This window comes from Corylus avellana, chromosome 3, assembly GCF_965113065.1.
Source record: "Corylus avellana chromosome 3, dhCorAvel1.hap1.2, whole genome shotgun sequence".
In the NCBI taxonomy this organism is placed as follows: Eukaryota; Viridiplantae; Streptophyta; class Magnoliopsida; order Fagales; family Betulaceae; genus Corylus; species Corylus avellana.
In genome coordinates, this window is record NC_142492.1 from 431035 (window position 1) to 452780 (window position 21746).

Here is a 21746-nt window from a genome sequence, read left to right on the forward strand (position 1 = left end):
TAGAGAGAAAAAAAAAAGAAGCTAAAAAACGGAAAAGGATACTAGAGAAAGAAAGAGTACTATAGTGGAGGGGAGAAGGAAATATGGAGACAGAGACATACCTCTTCCTCCGGTGACTCTCACGAAGGAGGCAGAGTTTCTCACGTACGGCCGGGCCGGATGAGTGATTTTCTTCAAGAGAGGTTTCAGAGCTTCTTTCACTTAATAAAACAAGAGAGAGAAGCATTTGTTTTTGTTTTTCTCTTTTTCTCTTTGCTTAATTCTCTCTTCTTCTTTTTGCGTCTCTCTTGATAGGTAAACAAAAAACCAGCAACGACAAATCAACAAAAAGGGCACAACCAATAATTGAAAGAGGCAAGCACCATGAACAACAAACGTCGGTAAACAAACATTAATGGGTCCATAGGGAAAGAAAACGAGGAGGCCATGGAAGCCTTCCAAACTTGAATTTCTTTGGAATTGATCAGTGGGTGATTTTGTTGTCGATTCCAATATTTGCTCATTCAATCCAACGGGAAGCATGGTTCCTCCAAGAGTGTGAAGATTTTTAAGGTTAAAGAGAATCAAATGGGTGTGTGTAATGAAGAAAAATGGATAGAGCATTATAGCAGCTCTCATAAAATACTGCTTGTGGGTGAGGGAGATTTCTCGTTTGCTGTATGCTTAGCAAAAGCTTTTGGTACTGCTGAGAACATGATTGCCGCCTCTTTTGACTCCAAAGGTATCAGTAGGGTGGAAACATTCTTTCATTTACTCTTCTTATACATTTGTTTCTGTCCCCCCAATTTAGTGCATTATTTTGGGCTTGTTTCTAACTGGGATCTGTTCGACATGTATGCCAAAGAGGTATTGACGAATGCGTATACGAATGCCATGACCAATTTGGAAGAACTGCAGCAGCGGAGATGCACTGTTTTGCATCATGTGGATGCCCATATTATGTACCGACACCCTCACCTTCGTTCGAAATTGTTTGACAGGGTAATCTTCAATTTTCCTCATGCTGGTTTCATTTGGTCGGAATGTGAGGAGCGCCAAATTGAGTAAGCTTTTCTATTCTTTTTTTTTTTTTGTTCTTCCCTTTGTCTTTAATGTTATGAAAAAGTTTATGATAACGGCCGGGCACTTATCTGACTTCACCAGTAAACAAGTAGGAATCGTGTTTTTTTTTTTTTTTTTTTTTCCAGACTTCACCGGACGTTGGTTAGTGGTTTCTTGAGAAATGCAAATCACATGGTGACAGAGAATGGAGAAGTTCACATTACCCACAAGACGGCTTACCCTTTCAGTAAGTGGGAGATAGTGGAGTTGGCAGAGGAGATTGGGCTGTGTTTAATTGAGAAAGTGCCATTTGCAATAAGGTACTATCCAGGTTACGTTAATAAGAGAGGATCTGGGGCTAAAATCAACCAGACATTCCCTCTAGGAGAATGCAGTACTTTCAAATTCGCCAGTAACATATTATTTCATAACACCTTGATTGATGGTATGTGTAATGCTGGAAAACCTACTATTGCAAGAGAAATGTTTAGTAGTCTTCCTACGAAAGGCTTGCAACCTAATGATCGGACTTCCAATATAATGATCAATGGGTTTTGCAAAGAGGGACTACTAAATGAGGCGAGGGAGCTATTTGAGAAAATGAAAAGAAACGGTTGTTCACCTGACCATTTCACATATAACATAATCATCCAAGGCTTCTTGCAACATAATGAGTGTGAGACAAAGGAGTGTATGTTGGTAAGTGAAATATATATATATATATTTCTGGATCAAAAGATCTTTGTTGCTCTAAGTGCCACATGATTGTTTTACTTTGTTGTTTTGAGTTCCATATGATTGTTTTGAAGGCTGAACAAGTTGCAAGAATGCAGAGGAGGAAGAAAGAGGAGCGTGAGGTAAAGGAGCGTATTCTGGTAAGTGATATATATATATATTTTGTTTGGATCAAAAGATCTTTGTTGCTTTAAGTGTCACATGATTGTTTTACTTTGTTATTTTGATTTTCACATGATTTTTTTAAAGGCTGAACAAGCTGCAAGAATGCAGAGGAGGAAGGATGAGGAGCGTGAGGCAAAGGAGCGTATACTGGTAAGTGAATTTTTTTTTTTTTGGATCAAAAGATCTTTGTTGCTCTAAGTGCCATATGATTGTTTTGAAGGCTAAACAAGCTGCAACACTGCAGAGGAGGAAGGAAGAGGAGTGTGAGGCAAAGGAGCGTATGCTGGTAAGTGATATATATATATATATATATATATATATATATATATATATATATATATAAGGCTTTGACCATAAAGTCAGAGTCTTCCATTGCTCCCATTGCTTCTCCTTTACCATTTTCATCTATTGCCTTAACCAACAGATTTACTCATTTCAATTCTGGTTCCCAGGTTTCCTACTCCAGCACCCTTGCTGCTCCTTATGATCCCTTTGCGGATCCTTCCCAGAAACCATCCATTAAGTACGACAAGACGTCGGAATATATGGCCCTCCCTTATTCCCAAAATTTATTTTTTGTTGAATTAAATCGGGTCTCCTCTTCCCTTTCCCCCGGAGATATTGCCGTTTTTTATTGTCCTCCAAATTTTCATTGGATCCCTGAACATCCTTTGAAAAACTTAGCCTATTATTCTGCTATCTTGAAACAAACAGGTTCTGTTTTCTTCAAAGCCATACCAGACAGGCTTAATCCCAAGAAAACAATTTACCACAGTGTTTATTTCAAGAAAATTATTTCTGAAAAAGAATGGGGAAATCACCCCTCTGCTTCCAGGTCCCTTAACGGGTTTAACATTCCTTGTAATTATTATGATTACATTGATGCCTATTTTAAATTTTTGCTTCATCAAACCTCGAAATTTGAACATTCTTGGTTTGTCAGTTTTGATAAAGACTTCTGCGGTATCCTTCCCCTCTGGTTCTCCAGGTGGTGGAACCAATTTGGTCTTCTCCCTGATATTCTCCCCCTCCAACTTGTTGATGCTTTTCAATTGTTTAAAAGTCACTTCAAGGTTGATTCCTATGGAGCTAAGTTTTCTACTATGCTTCATTTTGTTAAAAAATTCAAAATTCCTTGGATTCTGAGATGGCAATATCACCTTTCAGAAGACAAAATTCAAAGACATTGGTATATCAAATGGTGGGATAAATGCTCACTAAATGATTCCATTGTTCTTTCTGTTAAAAACATGGTTCACGCCCCCAAGGCCCTTCCTGCCCCAAAGGCGTCTGCTTTATCCAATTTGTTAATTCCCCCCAGTGCTTTCTCTTCTCCAAAAAGAGAAAAAGAAAGTTCCCCTGCTTCCTCCCATTCGGCCTCTTCAAGTTCTTCAAAGAAGAATTCTTCCAAGAAGAAAGAAATGATTGAAGCCTTACTTGCTGCCCTGGATAACTTGGACGATGAAGAAGATGAGACGTCTAAACCATCTGCCGAAAAGCCTATCCAGGTTCCTCCTTATTTTGAAGACTCACAAGACTACTATCCCTACCCAGGGGTTGAAGACATGTGAATGTTCGGCCTCAGGACGGCCCTCAGATATCAGTTTGCTTCCTAGCCTCTCATAACGGCTAGTTTTCTTAGGTTTTCCCAGACTGGCTCCTTAACGGCCAGAATTGTTCAGAGCTAGCTCATAACGGCTGGTTTGAGTTTTTGGTTTCGGTTCTCCTTGATCTTAGACGGATCACTGTTCATTACTATTTTGAGTTACTGTGCAAAATCACTGTTCACTTTTACTGTTCATGTCCGGACGACACGTGCAGAATTACTGTTCAGAAGCACTGTTCACTCACTGTTCAAGATTTGTCTGCCGACACTACAGTGCCGACAGCTACTGTTTCAGATTGATTACTTTCACTGTTCAGACTGGCGCCAGACGTGCCTTTACTGTTTTCTTTTTGACCGCATGAACGCGGCTCATGAATGTATTTTGTTTTATGCTTTGTTTTCGGCCTATATAACGGGCTCCCCTCCCCCATTGTAAGGCAGAGGTTTTTTGAGTGACTTTGTCCTCCTCAGAAACTTTCTAGCCAGTTCCCTAGTTTCTCTTCTTGTATCCTCTCTTCTCTATCCCTTACTTCAGTAAGTCCTAACGCTTACTTCAGTAAGAGTTTTATAATCTATAACGATTATTGTTTTCTTCGGTTCCAGCTTATCAATTGCTTTTTATTCCAGTTGTTTATTTTAATTATACAATTGTCATACCGCCACTTTGGACGGTTCTACTGCTTTGATTTACAACTGCTTATTTACTGCATCCTATTATCACCTCCCCTTATCCCTGCATCTATATGCATACTGCGCTTCAACCCTCCCTCCTTGGTATCAGAGCCGTAAGAGTTCCGATCTCTTTGCTGCCTTGATGTACACCCTACTCTCTTTCTCCCCCCTGAGTATAGTCTTGCTCTTTTCCTCTTTGCTTACCCCCTGTTATCCTTTCTCTGTGTCGAGGTTCTAGTTGCTTTACGGTAGTCCACCACCCCGTCAGTACAGTCATTACCACCCTGTCACCTCAGTATATATATATATATATATATATATATATATATATATATTTTGTTTTGTTTGGACCAAGAGATCTTTGTTGCTCTAAGTGCCACAAGATTTTTTTTTTAAGGTTGAACAAGCTGCAAGAATGCAGAGGAGGAAGGATGAGGAGCGTGAGGCAAAGGATCGTATGCTGGTATGTGATATATTTTTTTGTTTGTTTGGATCAAAAGATCTTTGTTGCTCTGAGTGCCACATGATTGTTTTACTTTATTATTCTGAGTTCCACATGATTGGTTTGAAGGCTAAAAAAGCTGTAAGAATGCAGAGGAGGAAGGATGAGGAGCGTGAGGCAAAGGAGCGTATGCTGGTAAGTGATATATATATATATATTGGTTTGGATCAAAAGATAGTTGTTGCTCTAAGTGCCACATGATTGTTTTACTTTGTTGTTCTGAGTTTCACATGATTGTTTTGAAGGCTGAACAAGCTATAAGAATACATAGGAGGAAGAAGGAGAAGCGTAAGGCAATGGAGCATATAGTGGTAAGTGATATTTTTTTTGGAAAAAAGTACACTTTACCCCCTAAAGTTTGAGCCGATTTTCAATTCGACCCCCAATGTTTCAATTTTTGCAATGCACCCCCCAAAGTTCAACATTTTTGCAATTCTACCTATCCATCAGTCAAAGCCGTTTTGACTAACGAAAAAGTGATCACGTGACTCGCACGTGATCACTGTTGTCATTTTGTTCCCCAAAATGCCCCCACCCTCCTGAACTCAGTCTGGCCACCCATTTACAACCCCCAGAATTTAAATACAAAAACTTTCTCGAAGGCCGCCATTTGAAGGTTTTTTTTTAGGTATTCTGCAATCTTACCCTTTCCATGTACTCTCTCTAAGACTACTAGAAGATTATTCAAAAACAAAAATAAAAAAGACTACAAGAAGAACATCTGCATGAGATAAGAGATTAATTAGGGGCCTCCCCAATACTCATAAGCAGGAGACATGTTCTTTTAACCCATATTTTGGATTCATTTTGGTCAGATTAGCACTCATGCCGTAGTAAACTTAAACACTCAAATTCTCATTAATTAAGTTACACTAATAGATTATGGAGAGTACATAGGTATTTGTCAGATTATTGTTTTAGTGATCTGTATGGGTATTTGGGTGAGTTGGGGTATTTTGTTTCGAATTTCTCTATTTGTAGCTTATAGACTCTGTTTGGCAAACAGAGTTTATATTGATACCATGAACAATAAATCAAAAGTAAATTGATGATATCCCATGTGTTTAAGTGGTGGTCTTATTTCCTTAGACCCCTGTTTTCAAAATCATCACGAGTTAAAGGAAGTATCTTGCATAAGGCTAAAACGTGAACTCTGTATGAATTTGGTTATTTGGATGTTGGCAAATTATTGTTTATTTTGGGACTACTTGTGTTATTCATGAATTGGTCAAGACTATTTGTGTTGTTTTTCAATTTGTAACTGTTATGACTTCTAAGTTGTATGTGATTAAGTGGATTGATGGTTGTTTAATTTTAGAGTAACGTTTTCAGTTGTTATTAGAGAAATGATATTTAGTAGACTTTCATACGGCTGTCATACAATAATGATGATGTGGCAGTGAATATCATAGTTGACTTTCAAATGTTGATTTTCACTATCATATCATCATAATTATATGACAGTCGTATGAGAGTCTAATAAATAGCAGTACTCTTGTTACAGCCAAACTTGATGCAATGACCGTTCAAATTAATGAGCCAACGTCCTTACTATTCTGAAAGCATATGCCATAATTGTTAATTTTTACTTTACATGCATGCTCGATGCAGAATCATATTGATAGTTTCTTTTGGGTTGATGAATTTAAGAATTCATCACAGCCACAAGGCCCAAAACATTTGCCTCAGCATGAAGATGAACTAAGGCCACTTAATCGAAGATCAAAGCATGCTTGCAATTTACTTTGTTGTTGTTGTGACACTTTTTTGTTCTGTTTTTTTCTTTTGCTTCTTATAATTTTTCTTTTGTAATATTTTTAGGTATTTTGTTGCTTTTACTAGCGTGTGGACTACGTACTTTTAGTCTTTTAGTGATATGTATGGTTATTTAGGTGAGTTGGGGTATTTTGTTTCTCTGTCTCTGTACGTTTGGTGATCATTTCAATGTAAGAAGAAGACATATATATAAAACTAAGCTTGAGATGGTTTCTTAGAAATAAAAAAGCTTGCCATTTTTGTTGTCAATGGTTGCCGGGCCGGCTCAATGGCTAGGCCATTGAGGCGGTCGCCTAGGGCCCCAGTTATGAAGGCTTAAAAAATTTTTTAATTTTATTTTAACTTAAGGCATAATTTTTTTTTTTTTTAAATAAAGCCCAAAATTTTTTCTCATAAAAAGTTTAGTCCTCTAAAATAAGGCCTCAATATAATAAGCCCATTGTAAAATAAGACCAATTAACCCAAAAAAAACAAATATGCTACATCAATTTTTTTGGACAACTAGTTAAAAGTTAAATTTAAAAGTCATGAAACAACAATGAGAATGAAAATAATAATAATAGTATAAGAATATAATAATATTATTAAAATTAATATTATTTAATTAATATTTAAATATTAAAAAAAATAAGGCTCAACTTCAAAATTTCGCCGAAAGCCCCCAAATACATTGAGCCGGCCCTGATGGTTGGTGTTTGGGAAACAGAGAGAAAAAGAGGACTAGAAAGATTATAATTACAGGAGGGTCTAGCAAATGATCAAACAATAAATTGAAATACATTTTCACTTTTTAAAAGAACTCACTGTAATGGGACTCCTCACGAAGTGCTGCTCATCTGACCATACCAACGCTCCAAACACAAAGACGGTAAGATTAGTTGTCGCTGTCTTGGGCTTCAAAATAACCTTGAAGCTCTGCTTTTCTCCGACTGCATTGAACTTCAATTTTGTCGGATCAACCGAGACCTAAACTCCCGCAGGTTGCGGAGAATCGACGTTAGTTACCGTTCTAGTAGCAGTCATCGGGGTTGCATGCAGATTAGAAACTGTGATTGAAGAGTAGTTTAAGTCACTGGTGCTGAAAAACTTGGGACACACAAATGCCCGACTTTTCGAAAATAGTTGGATCATCGAGTGGTTGTAGCCACGAGAACATAAGTAGTTCAAGTAATCATCGACGGCCAGATCATAAATGAGTCCGGGGTCCGTTGCACTGTTTGGATGCACATGTTCTGCGCCGTACTCCAATGGCGTCGCTTTGGAATTGGATTCCAACGTGATTGGTTTCATGTTATTACCTCGAGTTTTCGCTAGAAATTAACAGAAAAGAAATAAAAAGATTAAATTCATCCGTCTCTGTTAGTTTAAGCTTTTGGAATATGCGGTGATTTAACACGTATATACCGGTGGTTATGATGGCGGATTTGATTGCAGCCAGACTCCATTTAGGGTGGAGCGTTTTGTTTCTGTCCCCCCACCTGTTTAATCCATAGCATGCTAATTTGTTTACATAATTTTGGGCTTCGATCGAAGAGGTATTGATGACTAAATATTCGATGCCATGAGCAATTTGAAAGAACCGGAGGAGCGGAGATGCACTGTTTTACATGATGTGAATGCCCATTCTATGATCCTACACCCTCTCCTTCATTTGAAATTGTTTGACAGGATAGTCTTCAGTTTCCCTCATGATGGTTTCATTTGGACAGAATGTAAAGAGCGCCAATTTGCAAGATGGTACTATCCAGGTTACATGCATGAACAAGAGAGGATCTGGTGCTAAAATCAACCGGACATTCCGTGTAGGAGAATGCCGTACTTTCAAATTTGCTAAGCCATGCCATAACAAATTAATTATTCAATCCGATGGCTCAAGGCTGTGATTCTCTATTAACGAGTTATATTACTTTTTATACTCATGACCTGATGTGTTTTAAGAGACTTTTTTATGTTAGCCACTTAATAAAACAAAAGAAAAGCTAAACTATTTAAAACACGTCATATCAATCTATATGAAAACAAATGTGATAGAATAGTGTGAAGAGTAGTATTACTTTTTACTAAACGAAATGCATCAAACGACATAAGTTTTAAATTCTATTTGTTTCAATATAAAATATTTTTTAATGTTTGGCTTGTACGGAAAATGGGCAATGATAAAAAATGGTCAATAACTTAACGCGGTCAACCTGTAGAGTAAGGTGTGAGATCCACCCCTGCCCACTGTACAGGGTGTAATACGATTTTGCTCTCTGGTTTCCAGACCTTCATCATGGTGGACCGAAAAGCCTCCTTATTGATCTGCTAGCTTCTCCGCATTTATACATCCCACTAGGCACAGACCTCTACGTTCTCCTCTTTAATTCGTTAAAGTAAAATTCCCCCATATCCTCGAAAGCTCCTTCGCCATATTATTAAACTCCAAACTCGGTTCACCGCTTGTACGAGCTCTTCAGTGTTGCCTTATTGCCAGCTGTCCATCCTTCCGTACTAATATGCGTAGTACCAAGTAATCCTTCACTCACAATCTATTTTAATATTGTTAAAATAACTAGAGAATATATGTATGAACTGAATACTGTATTTATGTGTGTATTGAACTGTATATAAATGAGTTTATTTATAATTAAATAAGGTTACATAAAATAGGAAATACAATCAAGAATTAATGAACAATATTACAGAATCAAATCAATATATATATATATATATATATATATATATATATATACAGAGAAATATAGATCAATCAGCAAATACGGTGAATATCATAATATATTATGAATATATTCTAACATCTCTTCAAACTCAAGGGAGTAATGTAGATGCCAACTTGAGTTTGGAAACAAGATCACGAAACTATCAAGGCATATGTACTTTCTTTAACACATTGGCCAAGTGATTAGCGAAAGCAATAGGACAGAGATGGAGAGTTCCTTGCAAAAGATGATGGCGTACAAAATGACAGTCGATTTCAATGTGTTTAGTGTGTTTAAGTAATACATCATTATGTGCAATTTGAATCGTACTTCGATTGTCACAAAAGATAGGAGAATTAGAGGTTTGAGAAACACCATATCATGTAGGAGCCACAAGAGCTTTGAGGTGGTATTAGTAAGAGCACGATACTCAGCTTCAGTGTTAAAGCGGGCAACAACAGACTGTTTCTTGCTACACCAAGAGATGAGAGTTAGTGGGATCACCTGCCAATCAGTATATGAATATACATGTAAGTATAATGATGAGTTAGAAAACAAATGCAAATCATGAAACAAAGTGCCCTTCACATAACAAAGGATGCGAAGAACAACAGCATAATGAACTAGCGTGGTACGGTCATAAACTGAGAAACAAGATGAACCGCATAGGTAAGATCCGGTTGTGTCATAGTAAGATAGATGAGGCTTCCAGCTAACTGTCGATAGAGAGTGGCATCAAAAAGTAACTTACTATCAGTGGCACGAAATTTGACATTTGTCTTTAGAGGGCTATCAACAATTTTACAATTAGTAAGGCCAGCTCGTGAGAGGAGATCTGAAGCATATTTTGCTTCAGAGAGATAATAACCATATGAATCAGAAGACATGCACTTCCAATCCAAGAAATTAAGTAGCAGAGAAAACCCAAATCCTTCATCTCAAATTGTTGACTCAAAAACTGTTGAAAGTTACGAATACCGACAGTATCATCTCCAGTAATAATCATATCATCAACATATAGTAAGAGAAGAATGAGACCAACATCAAATCGTCGGATAAACAGAGTAGAGTCATAAGGGCTAGAAACAAACCCAATTTGTGCAATAGTGGAACTAAATTTGGCAAACCAAGCTCGTGGTGCCTGTTTCAGACCATATAATGCCTGACACTACAAAAAAACCATTTTTTCCTGACATGAGTTTCCTGACGTGTTCTAGTGTCCGACACGTCAGAAAATTTTTCTGACGGGTCGTTTCTGACGCGTGTCGAGTGTCAGAAACGTAGGTGTCAGGAAAAAAAATTTCCTGACGTGTGACTAGGCAACACGTCAGAAAATTCTGACGTGTTACCCACTAACACGTCAGTAAATTTTTTCTGACGTTGCATTTTCGACACGTCAGAAATTTTCTGACGTGTCAAAAATGCCACGTCAAAAAATTTCCTGACGTGTGAGTGGGTAACACGTCAGAAAATTTTCTGACGTGTCATTTCTGCCACGTCAGAAAATTTTCTGACGTGGTAGTTCTGACACACGTCAGAAAATTAAAAAATTAAATAAAAATTAAATACTTTTTTTTTTTTAAATTTTTTTCTGGAATTTTTAATTATTAATTAATTAAATTATTATTATTTTTTTCGTTTGAATTCCTCTGCACGCACGGCAGCTCCCTCACGCTGCCGTACGTGCAGATCTGCACCACTGCACCATGGTGAGAGCTGGAGAAAATTTTCTCCAGCTCTCATTTTTCTCTCTCTCTCTTCAAAATCGATCTTCTCCTCTTCTTCTTCTTCTTCTTCTCCTTTTTTTTTTTTCTTTTTTTTTCTTCTTCTTTTCTTCTCCTTTTCTTTTTCTTCGATCTGCTGCGCGCATGCTTCTCATCATTTCCCCTTCACCTTTTGTTTCTCTTCATCCTCCAGATCGAGGTGCCGTGGAGACTGCAGAGAAGCAGCTGGGAAAAAAAAATGTGCTGCAGGGAGATTGAGACAGGAGAGAGATCGAATGTGCTGGGAAAAAAAAATGAAGAGGTAAAAAATAATAAGTGGGAAAAAGTTGAGGGGGGAAATAAAAAGAGGGAAAGAAGTTCAAAATTCCGCCCAAAGGGGGCCAATCGAGGTAATTTCCTGACGTGCCAGGTGTCGCACGTCAGAAAATTTTCTGACGTGCGACACCGGGCACGTCAGAAAAAAAATATAAAAAAAAAAATATATATATATATATATATATATATATATATATATATATATATATATATATATATATATATATTAGTTTATATTTATAAATATACATATCTGATTATATATATATATATATATATATACATATATATAGCATTCTGACGTGGCGGTCTGCCACGTCAGAAAATTTCTGACGTGGCAAATTTTGCAACGTTAGAAATTATATCATTTTTAAAATTTTCAAATTTTTAATATTTTTCTGACGCTCCAACATTTAAAACGTCAGAATTTTCTGACGTGTTTGAACAGACACGTCAGAAAATTCTGACGTGTTACTATTCACACGTCAGGAAAAATTTTTCTGACGTTTTATATATAACACGACAGAAAATTGCTGAGGTGGCAAAAAAATTACACTGTAGCACACGTCAGAAAACCCCTTTTTTTTTGTAGTGTGACAAAGTCAGCAAACCTTGTGTAGCGGATGACCGTATCTAGGAGGAGGCTGCATATAAACTTCTTCACTAAGATCACCATTGAGAAAGACGTTTTTCACATCCATTTGAAAAAGATGCCAACAACGCACAAAAGCCACAACAAGGAGGGATTGGACCGAAGTAAGGCGAGCCACCAGCGTAAAAGTCTCCTCATAATCATTGCCATACTCTTGATTGAACCCCTTAGCCACAAGACATGCCTTGTATCGCTCAACAGACGTTTTTCACATCCATTTGAAAAAGATTCCAACAACGCACAAAAGCCACAACAAGGAGGGATCAGACCGAAGTAAGGCGAGCCACCAGCGCAAAAGTCTCCTCATAATCAATGTCATACTCCTGATTGAAGCCCTTAGCCACAAGACATGCCTTGTATCGCTCAACAGACCCCCTTATGTGTGGCCTCAAACTACTTTGTAATGAGTGATGCCTAACGCGTAGAATATTTAATTTAAATGAGGATAAATTGACGGAATCCAAATTCGATCCCAAGACCATTGGCTCTGATACCATATTTTATATATATATATAAAAGCGATTATAGAGTTTTTATCAACACAACTCTAGCTCAAAAGTCTAAGCTAATGGGCTAAGGTCCACTTTGGTATATTAAGCACTCTTTTCTTTTATATTTTCTCAATGTGGGATACAACATTCACAAGTACATTCACAACAATCTCCCCCTCACTTGTGAATCTTTTTACATTTCCAAGAGTGTCTTACGTCAAGAGTTGCGGAAGGCGGACACAACTCTAAACCCGACGCATCCAAACACCCGTCCCAAAAACGTAACCATGGCTCTGATACCATTTGTTAGGTGATAAAGCGATTATGGAGTTTTTAACAAGAGTACATTAATATACATAAGTGAACACAACTCTAGCTTAAAAGCCTAAGCTAATGGGCTAAGGTCCACTTAGGTATATAGATCAATCAACAAATATGGTGATATATATAGATCAATCAACAAATATGGTGAATATCAGAATATATTCTAACAAATATGTTTGGTTCGCTCGTGGAAAACTAGATTCGCAGCAATATAAAATGCCGCCTAGCTGTCACAATACCGCTACGACTTGGGTCCTACTAGGAGTGCTAAAGTCTACATGGAACTCTATCTTTCCTCCCCTTTCAAAATCTCGTCCTCAATGTGCATACAACATTTTACATGCGGGCAAAGCATATATGCTAGGGCTCCACATTTTTTTTTTAACAGAGAGAAACAAAAAATACTAAATGTCTTTTCAAATTGAGAAATAATTAGTGTCAATAATTTGTCTATATTTCTCTATAAATTCAATAGATTAATCAATAAATTTGTGAAGTCCACTTATAAATCATCCTTTAACTTTGCCTTAGGAGGTACTCCTGTATAGCATAAAGAGTGAAATCCATCTTTGGAGTCATGTTGAGCATTCCCAGCAGCTACCCAACCATTTTCCCTATATTTAAGGATCCAAACTACTTTTTGCTTCCTTATCTACAAAAACTCCACAATAGCTTCCCTTTACCATTCCCTATATTATTAAAATATTATTTTTATTTTTAATAAAATAATATTTTCTTTTATTGTAAAATTTTTTTTCTTTTTCTTTTCATTTCTCTCTCATCTCCGTCTTCTGTCTCTCCGTCTTCTTCACTCTGTTTCCTTCTTTTCTTTCCCCCAAGCCACACCTCTCTCCCTTTCTCTATCTCACTCTCTGCCTCACTTTCCCCCCAGCAGGTTTTCGCTCACGAAGACAGATAGGGAGAGAACAGGAGAGAGAAAGAGAGTGATGCAGAGAGAGTTGGGCGAGGGATGGAGAGAGATGGTGAGAGAGAGAAAGCTCAGTAGATGGCCACGGCGAAGCCGTGAGTGGCTGGACAGCGGCTTATAGGCTCAGAATCATTTTTTGGGTAAAATTCTCCTTCTTTTAGTTATGGGTATTTGATTGTGATGGGGTTGATTCTCTGGGTATTCGATTTGGGTAATCAATTGTGTTGTTGAGGATTTTTGATTGTCTTGAGTGGCTGGTTGGGTGTTGAGTTTCGGTTCTAATTGAGGTGTTCTTAGAATCTGTTTTGAGATGGTTTGGCCGAATGGATCTAGAGTTTCTTGAGTTTTGGTTGAGTTGCTGAGTTCTGGAACGATTTAAGTTCTTTGGGGAAGATTGATTTTGTGGGTTTTATTTGTTGTTTAATTTTGGGTGTAAATCCTTTTGAGTGGCCATGAGAGTGAAGATGGAGTATTGAAGATGAAGTGCAGAAGAAGAGGGCGGAGAAAATGGCTTGCAGAAGAAGAAGAGGGCGGCTTGCAGAAGAAGAAGAGGGCGGAGAAAATGGCTTGCAGAAGAAGAAGTGGGCGGATTGCAGAAGAAGAAGAGGGCGAAAAAAATGGCTTGCAGAAGAAGAAGAGGGCGGAGAAGAATGGAGAAAAATAATGGGCGTGAAAAGATGTGAGAGGAGAGAGAGTTTTTTTTGATGATTATAATAAGGCAATGGATCGCTACAGTTGAACCTCAAATATTGGGTTCAACTGTAGCAGCTGATGGTTTAAGGAACCATATAGGGAATCTGCTGTAGGACGTTTTTTGCAATTTTTTAGACATATTCCCTAAATTTAGGAAACAGACTCCCTTATAGGGAGTCTGCTGGGAATGCTCTAAAGCTCTTTGGTTCCGGCCAAAGACCTTTAATTTCACAACCGCATCAAAAAAGGAAAGCAAAAGCAAAAGGCCAGATCTGTGGTAAAGAAATCAATAAATTTGTGAAGTCCACTTATAAATCATCCTTTAACTTTGCCTTAGGAGGTACTCCTGTATAGCATAAAGAGTGAAATCCATCTTTGGCGTCATGTTGACAGATTCCGCGCCACTTGCTCGTCACTAAAGCTCTTTGGTTCTATCCAAACACCTTTAATTTCACAACCACATCAAAAAAGGAAAGCAAAAGCAAAAGGCCAGATCCGTGGTAAAGAAATCAAGCAAAATGTCACAACCCCAGATGAAATACGCCGATCTGAGTTTCTTCTTCTTCTTTGCCTTCTTGTACTGTAAATACCAAAAAAAAAAAAGAGTTATTAATTGTCCAACAGTTTTGACGTGGAAGAAAAGCCTCCCATAAAAATCTTTCTTTCAGTTCAAGCGACCCACGACGTCATTTCTGGCAAGAAAACAAAAGAGAGAGAGAAAAAAAAAAAAGAGCTAAATAACGGAAAAGGATACCAGAGAAAGAAAGAGTGGAGGGGAGAAGGATGGAGACAGAGACATACCACCTTCTCCGGTGACTCTCACGAAGGAGGCAGAGTTTCTCACGTACGGCCGGGCTGGATGAGTGTTTTCTTCAAGAGAGGTTTCAGAGCTTCTTTCACTTAAAACAAGAGAGATAAGCATTTGTTTTTGTTTTTCTCTCGTTCTTTTTGCTTAACTCACTCTTTTTCTTTTTACTTCTCTCTTGATATGTAAAGAAAAAAACAGAAACGACAAATCAACAAAAAGGGCACAACCAAGAATTGAAAGAGGCAAGCACCATGAACAACAAACGTCGGTAAACAAACATTAATGCGTCCATATATAGGGAAAGAAAACGAGGAGGCCATGGAAGCCTTCCAAACTTGAATTTCTTTGGAATTGAGTGGGTGATTTTGTTGTCGATTCCAGTATATTTGCTCATTCAATCGAACGGGAAGCTCCAAGAGTGTGTGACTCCTATTTATATATATCAAACACTAGAGGATAATCAAGTTTGAAGATTTTTAAGGTTAAAGAGAATCAAATGGGTGTGTGTAATGAAGAAAAATGGATAGGGCATTATAGCAACTCTCATAAAATACTGCTTGTGGGTGAGGGGAATTTCTCTTTTGCTGTATGCTTAGCAAAAACATTTGGCACTGCTGAGAACATGATTGCCACCTCTTTTGATTCCGAAGGTATCGTTTACTCTTTCATTTACTCTTCTTATACATTTGTTTCTGCCCTCCCTGGCCTATAATTTATATCATATAATTTTGGACTTGTTTCTAACATGGGATCGATCTGTTCGACATGTATGCCAAAGAGTTATTGACGAATGCGTATACGAATGCCAATACCAATTTGAAAGAACTGAAGAAGCGGAGATGCACTGTTTTACATCATGTGGATGCCCATACTATGCACCAACACCCTCACCTTCGTTCGAAATTGTTCGACAGGATAGTCTTCAATTTTCCTCATGCTGGTTTCATTTGGCCGGAATGTCAGAAGCCTCAAATAGAGTAAACTTTCTAACTTTTTGAAAATGTTTATGATAATGGCCGGGCACTTATCAGAGTTCATCGGAAAAAAAAGTAAGAATCAATTTTTTTTTTTTTTTTTTTCAGACTTCACCGGAAGTTGGTTAGGGGTTTCTTGAGTAATGCAAATTACATGCTGACAGAGAATGGAGAAGTTCACATTACCCACAAGACGACTTACCCTTTCAGTAAGTGGGAGATAGTGGAGTTGGCAGAGGAGATTGGGCTGTGTTTGGTTGAGAAAGTGCCATTTGCAATAAGGTACTATCCAGGTTACGTTAATATGAGAGGATCTGGGGCTCAAATCAACCAGACATTCCCTCTAGGAGAATGCAGTACTTTCAAATTCGCCCATAACATATTATTTTATAGCAGCTTGATTGATGCTCTGTGTAATGCTGGAAAACTTACCATTGCAAGAGAAATGTTTAGTAGTCTTCCTACGAAAGGCTTGCAACCTAATGTTCAGACTTACAATATAATGATCAGTGGGTTTTGCAAAGAGGGACTACTAAATGAGGCGAGAAAGCTATTTGAGAAAATGGACATGAACGGTTGTTCACCTAACCATTTCACATATAACATAATCATCCGAGGCTTCTTGCAACAAAATGAGATATCATGGGCAATGAAATATTTTCAGATGATGGTTGACAAGGGTTTCTCGGCAAATGCGACCACTAAAACCATTTGGATTGACTTGTTGTCTGCTAAAAAGGTAGATAAAACCTTTACAATAATATTTTCAAAAGTCTGTGTGAAAGCTTTCTAGTTCTTCAATGCATAGGACAAATTTCATATTCTAACCCTTATTGAGTCAATATCTAAGGAATGTTAACACATTCGCTGCAAGTCATTCAGGTGATATTTCTTTTCATCTTGTTTGGACTATAGTTGTGTATTGCAATTCTTTTTTTTGTTATCTTTTCGTACAATTATCTGTAAACTAATTGTGTTGTAATGAACTTTTTTTTCTCAAGATTTATTTAAACATTTTGTTGATGCAGAGTTATTACAAAATATTTGTGCATTTGGAGTTTGTGGTTCTTGATGGTTGTATGCTTATTGCCAGTTTTAAGTGATTCTTTAACTAAATTAATTTTTTATTTATGAGACAAATAATGATATGAATATTGCGATCAGATGAATGTATCACTTTTATGATATAATGCAGTGGATACCTCATGCATATTTGTAATTAAGAATATATTTTTATTTTATATGCTTTTTGGAGTTGTATGGACATTAATGAATGAACTTCCTTACGCAATTGGAAGAATCCGTCTTTCTAAGTTTTACATATTCAAGTTCTATTTAAGATGTTTAAGTCCTTGATGGGTATATATATGAAGTTCGTGTTTCAAATTTTGTTTGGATCAAGAGAGCTTTGTTACTTTGAGTGTTACATGATTGTTTTACTTTTTTGTTTTGAGTTCCACATGATTGTTTTGAAGGCTGAACAAGCTGCAAGAGTTTGGCAGAGTAAACAAGACAAGTACGCAAAAATGCAGTGGAAGAAAGATGAGGAGCGTGAGGCAAAGGAACGAATGTTGGTAAGTGATATTTTAGAGGGAGAATGAGAGGCTACTGTATTCAGCTTATTCTTAACCAAATACAAACATTTTAATATATAGAATTAAGAAAATATCACAATGACCAAACTATCTAATGACTTATAACCCTAATAACTCTTCTAACACTTTCTCAAACTGTATCATATAAATCATATAAATCCAACTTGCAAGAAACAAGCAAACAAAAAACACATATAAAAACATATTTTAACACTCCCCCTCAAGCTAGAACAGCTTGGAACACACAATATAAAGACCTATAAAACTAACAAGAAAATTTGCTAAAACTTCAACGCCATTCGAAAACTTGTCAAAAACTGCAATAGGCAGTCAGATATTGCCGAAAAACACCAAGGCCGATAGGATCTCGCCGGAAAACAACAAGGACCAGTCGGAACCCATCACAAAACACCAAGGCCAGTCAGATCTTGCCACAAAACACCAAAGGTAGATTGGACTTCACCGCAAAACACTAGGGCCGGTCGGATCTCGACAACTAACAACAATCACATTTCATGTGATCAACCAACGAGTCTTGCAGGAACTAGCAGGATACTAGTAGAAACGCCATAGACACCAAAACTAAGGCGAAATACTGTTGAAAAATCACATAGGAACCTTCGCTGGAGTCTCGTTGGAACTTCATCGGAGACAGACAAAATGCGCCAGCAACTCCAAGGATAGTAGCTATGTAATCAATCTACAACCACCGAGCAACTTTTCAACAACACAGTCCACGCCTATACTAACAGAATTTTTTATTTTTATTTTTTCCCGATGGCCACTACAACACGCCGGCCACCTTACACCAACAACCACAGCCCATGCCGGCCACCACACCATAAAAACCACTGTGAAAGCACACGGCAACCTTTTTTTTCTTTTCTTTTCTTTTCTTTTTAAACTCAACCACGGATAACATCTTTCAAGGCACTACTTGTGTGGGCTCTAAGCCCACATGGGCGATGCTGCCACTAGAAGAACACTCACCAAAACAAAACAAAAAACAGTTGAAAACTAAGACTACAATCAAAGGAACAAGGATCTAAACCCTAATGTTCTTACACCATGTTAAGAGTTTTGCAGTAAGTAGTTTAAAGGGAAAAGGGGAGGCTGCTGTATTATTCAGCTTATTTTTAACCTAATACAAACATCTTAATATATAGGATTAGGAAAATATCACAATGACCAAACTACCCTCAAACCCTAATGACTTATAACCTAATAACTCTTCTAACAGGATCAAAAGAGCTTTGTTACTCTGAGTGCCACATGATTGTTTTACTTTATTGTTTTGAGTTTCACATGATTGTTTTGAAGGTTGAACAAGTTACAAGAGATTGGCAAAGTAAACAAGACAAGTATGCAGAAATGCAGAGGAAGAGTGAGGAGCGTGAGGCAAAGAAACGTATGATGGTAAGTGATTTTTTTTTTTTTGGATAAAAAAGGCTTTGTTGCTCTCAGTGCCACATGATTGTTTTACTTTGTTGTTCTGAGTTCCACATAATTGCTTTGAAGGTTGAACAAGCTGCAAGAGATTGGCAGAGTAAACATAACAAGTATTTAGAAATGCAGAGGAGGAAGGATGAGGAGCGTGAGGCAAAGGAGTGTATGCTGGTAAGTAATATATATATATATATCAAAAGAGCTTTGTCGCTATGAGTGCCACATGATTGTTTTGAAGGTTGAACAAGCTATCAAAAGAGCTTTGTCGCTATGAGTGCCACATGATTGTTTTGAAGGCTGAACAAGCTATCAAAAGAGCTTTGTCGCTATGAGTGCCACATGATTGTTTTGAAGGCTGAACAAGCTACAAGAGATTGGCAGAGTAAACAAGACAAGTATGCAGAAATGCAGAGGAGGAAGGATGAGGAGCGTGAGGCAAAGGAGCGTATACTGGTAAGTGATATATATATATATATATATTGGATCAAAAGAGTTTTGTTGCTCTGAGTGCCACATGATTGTTTTACTTCGTTGTTCTGAGTTCCACATGATTGTTTTGAAGGCTGAACAAGCTGCAAGAGATTGGCAGAGTAAACATGTACAAGACAAGTATGAAGAAATGCGGAGGAGGAAGGATGAAGAGCATGAGGCAAAGGAGCGTATGATGGTACGTGATATATTTTTTTTTTGTTGGATTTTCAGTCTACATGTGCGTGTACACGTGTTTGTGTAGGAGTGGTATTCCTTGTTGAAGAATTTTGTGGTGCTTCATATAGAAAGAAGAAGCATTAAAGACTCGGACAACTAGGGAGGAGAAAGCTGCTGCATTAGAGCTTGAGAAGAGGAAGGGAGGTTTTGTGGAGTACATAAAGGTGAGTTTCAGTCCGATGGATAATAGACTCCTCAGAGATTTGGTTGAGACTTTTTTTTTTAATATCCATTTTATGTCGTTTATGTTGGCAAACGACGTAAATTTTTTACGCCGTTTGCACAGTAACAACATAAAATTTTTAGGGTTAAATTCACTTTACCCTCCTGAAGTTTCAGAGGTTTTTCAATTCGCACCCCAATGTTTAAAAATTGGCAATGTACCGCCCTAATGTTTCAAAAATTTTCAATTCAGACCCTCCGTTACTAATTTCCGCCTAATTGGACAGAAAAAAAAAATTAAAAAAAAAGCATTGAGGGTAATTACGTAATTTCATAGATTTCCGTCTAATTTGACGAAAATTAGTAATGGAGAGTCTAAATTTAAAATTTTTGAAACATTATGGGTAGTAAACTTATGTAGTTCAGATTAGCACTCATGCCATAGTAAACTTAAAACACTCAAATTCTCATAGTTAAGTTATGGAGAGTACATAGGTATTTATGAGATTATAGTTTTAACTCATGCATTTAGGCTTTTGTTAGATTATTGTTTTAGTGATCTGTATGGGTATTTAGGCGAGTTGGAGTATTTTGTTTCGAATCTCTATGTTTGAAGCTTATAGACTCTGTTTGGTTGATGATAAAATGTGGAGAGTATTATGCAAAATTTTGGCTTTTGAAGTGTGGTTGCTGATAATCCATGGGAGAGAGTAAGTTGAAATTTGTGAAAATAATTAAATCGAAAGTAAATTGATGATATCCCATGTGTTTAAGTGGTGATCTTATTTCCTTAGACCCCTTTTTTCAAAATCATGAGTTAAAGGAAGTATCTTGCATAAGGCTAGATGAATTTGGTTATTTGGATGTTGGCTTATATTATTACTGTTTATTTTGGGACTACAGATCTGTATGATAGTTTCTTTTGGGTTCATCACAGCCACAAGGCTCAATCCATTTGCCTCAGGATGAAGATGAACTACGGCCACGTAATCGAAGATCAAAGCAGGCAATAAATTTTGTCGTTGTTGTGTCAGCTTTTTGTGCTGTTATTTTTATTTAAGAAATGTTAGAGGTATTAACTCTTTTACTATCAGAGGTTTATTAAACTGATGTGTAGCTCATTTATTAGAGAAAAACAAAATAATTAATTAAGAAAAATGTAACGAGTACCAATGAATAAGCTACACATCCTGTTAGTAAGCATTTAATACCCATACTATTTCTCCTTTCTTTTACTTCTTATAAATTATCTTGAGTAATATTTTTAGGTATTTTGTAGCTTTTAATAGCGTGTACTTGGACTACTTTTAGTGATCTGTACGTATGGTTATTTAGGTGAGTTGGGGTATTTTGTTTCTGAGTCTCTGTAAGTTTGGTGATCATTTCAATGTAAGAATTAGAAGACATATGAAACTAAGCTTGAGACAGTTTCTTAGAAATTAAAAATAAAAAATAAAAAAGGCTTGCCATTTTTGTTGTCAATGGTTGGTGTTTGGGATAAAGAGAGAAAAAGAGGACTAGAAATATTATAATTACAGGAGAGTCTGGCAAATGATCAAACAATAAATTGAAATACATTTTCACTTTTCAAAAGAGTTCACTGTAATCGAACTCCTCACGAAGTGCTTCCCATTTGACCACTCCAATGCTCCAAACACAAAGACTGTAAGATTAGTCGTCGCTGTCTTGGGCTTCAAAATAACCTTGAAGCTTTGCTTTTCTCCGACTGT

General features: G+C 37.2%; 2 protein-coding genes across 8 annotated transcripts; both read left to right on the plus strand.

Annotated features, from left to right (window-relative positions):
- LOC132173823 (uncharacterized) lies at nt 1–21064 on the plus strand. 7 transcript variants are annotated; one of them, XM_088514976.1, is made up of 13 exons: nt 1–182; nt 295–721; nt 845–1043; nt 1188–1740; nt 1851–1916; nt 2026–2091; nt 2162–2227; nt 4617–4682; nt 4791–4856; nt 19501–19599; nt 19709–19813; nt 19923–20018; nt 20920–21064. In XM_088514976.1, exons 2-13 carry the CDS (start codon nt 568–570, stop codon nt 20983–20985), a joined length of 1602 nt encoding a protein of 533 aa, XP_088371102.1. In that variant the 5' UTR covers nt 1–182; nt 295–567; the 3' UTR covers nt 20986–21064. The 7 variants fall into 7 exon arrangements, with proteins under 7 accessions (XP_088371102.1, XP_088371103.1, XP_088371104.1 ...); XM_088514977.1 differs by lacking the exons at nt 19501–19599; nt 19709–19813; nt 19923–20018; nt 20920–21064 and adding exons at nt 4967–5032; nt 6333–6701; XM_088514978.1 differs by lacking the exons at nt 19501–19599; nt 19709–19813; nt 19923–20018; nt 20920–21064 and adding an exon at nt 6333–6701.
- LOC132173825 (uncharacterized) lies at nt 14980–19478 on the plus strand. The gene is made up of 8 exons (XM_088514705.1): nt 14980–15204; nt 15320–15781; nt 15910–16108; nt 16214–16844; nt 17581–17679; nt 19021–19116; nt 19219–19317; nt 19443–19478. The coding sequence occupies exons 2-8, from the start codon at nt 15628–15630 to the stop codon at nt 19476–19478; spliced, it is 1314 nt and encodes a 437-aa protein (XP_088370831.1). The 5' UTR covers nt 14980–15204; nt 15320–15627.
- Nucleotides 21065–21746: the final 682 nt, after the last annotated feature.

What these genes read in the sequence shown, in the direction of transcription:
- LOC132173823 (XM_088514973.1), top strand. Translation starts at nt 568, where the DNA reads ATGGGTGTGTGTAATGAAGAAAAATGGATAGAGCATTATAGCAGCTCT. An exon ending in AGGCAAAGGAGCGTATACTG is followed by an intron (nt 2,092 to 2,161) that starts GTAAGTGAATTT and finishes ATTGTTTTGAAG; the next exon opens with GCTAAACAAGCTGCAACACT. An exon ending in AGGCAAAGGAGCGTATGCTG is followed by an intron (nt 2,228 to 2,393) that starts GTAAGTGATATA and finishes TCTGGTTCCCAG; the next exon opens with GTTTCCTACTCCAGCACCCT.
- LOC132173825 (XM_088514705.1), top strand. Translation starts at nt 15,628, where the DNA reads ATGGGTGTGTGTAATGAAGAAAAATGGATAGGGCATTATAGCAACTCT. An exon ending in CACCTCTTTTGATTCCGAAG is followed by an intron (nt 15,782 to 15,909) that starts GTATCGTTTACT and finishes TGTATGCCAAAG; the next exon opens with AGTTATTGACGAATGCGTAT. An exon ending in AGGCAAAGAAACGTATGATG is followed by an intron (nt 19,117 to 19,218) that starts GTAAGTGATTTT and finishes ATTGCTTTGAAG; the next exon opens with GTTGAACAAGCTGCAAGAGA.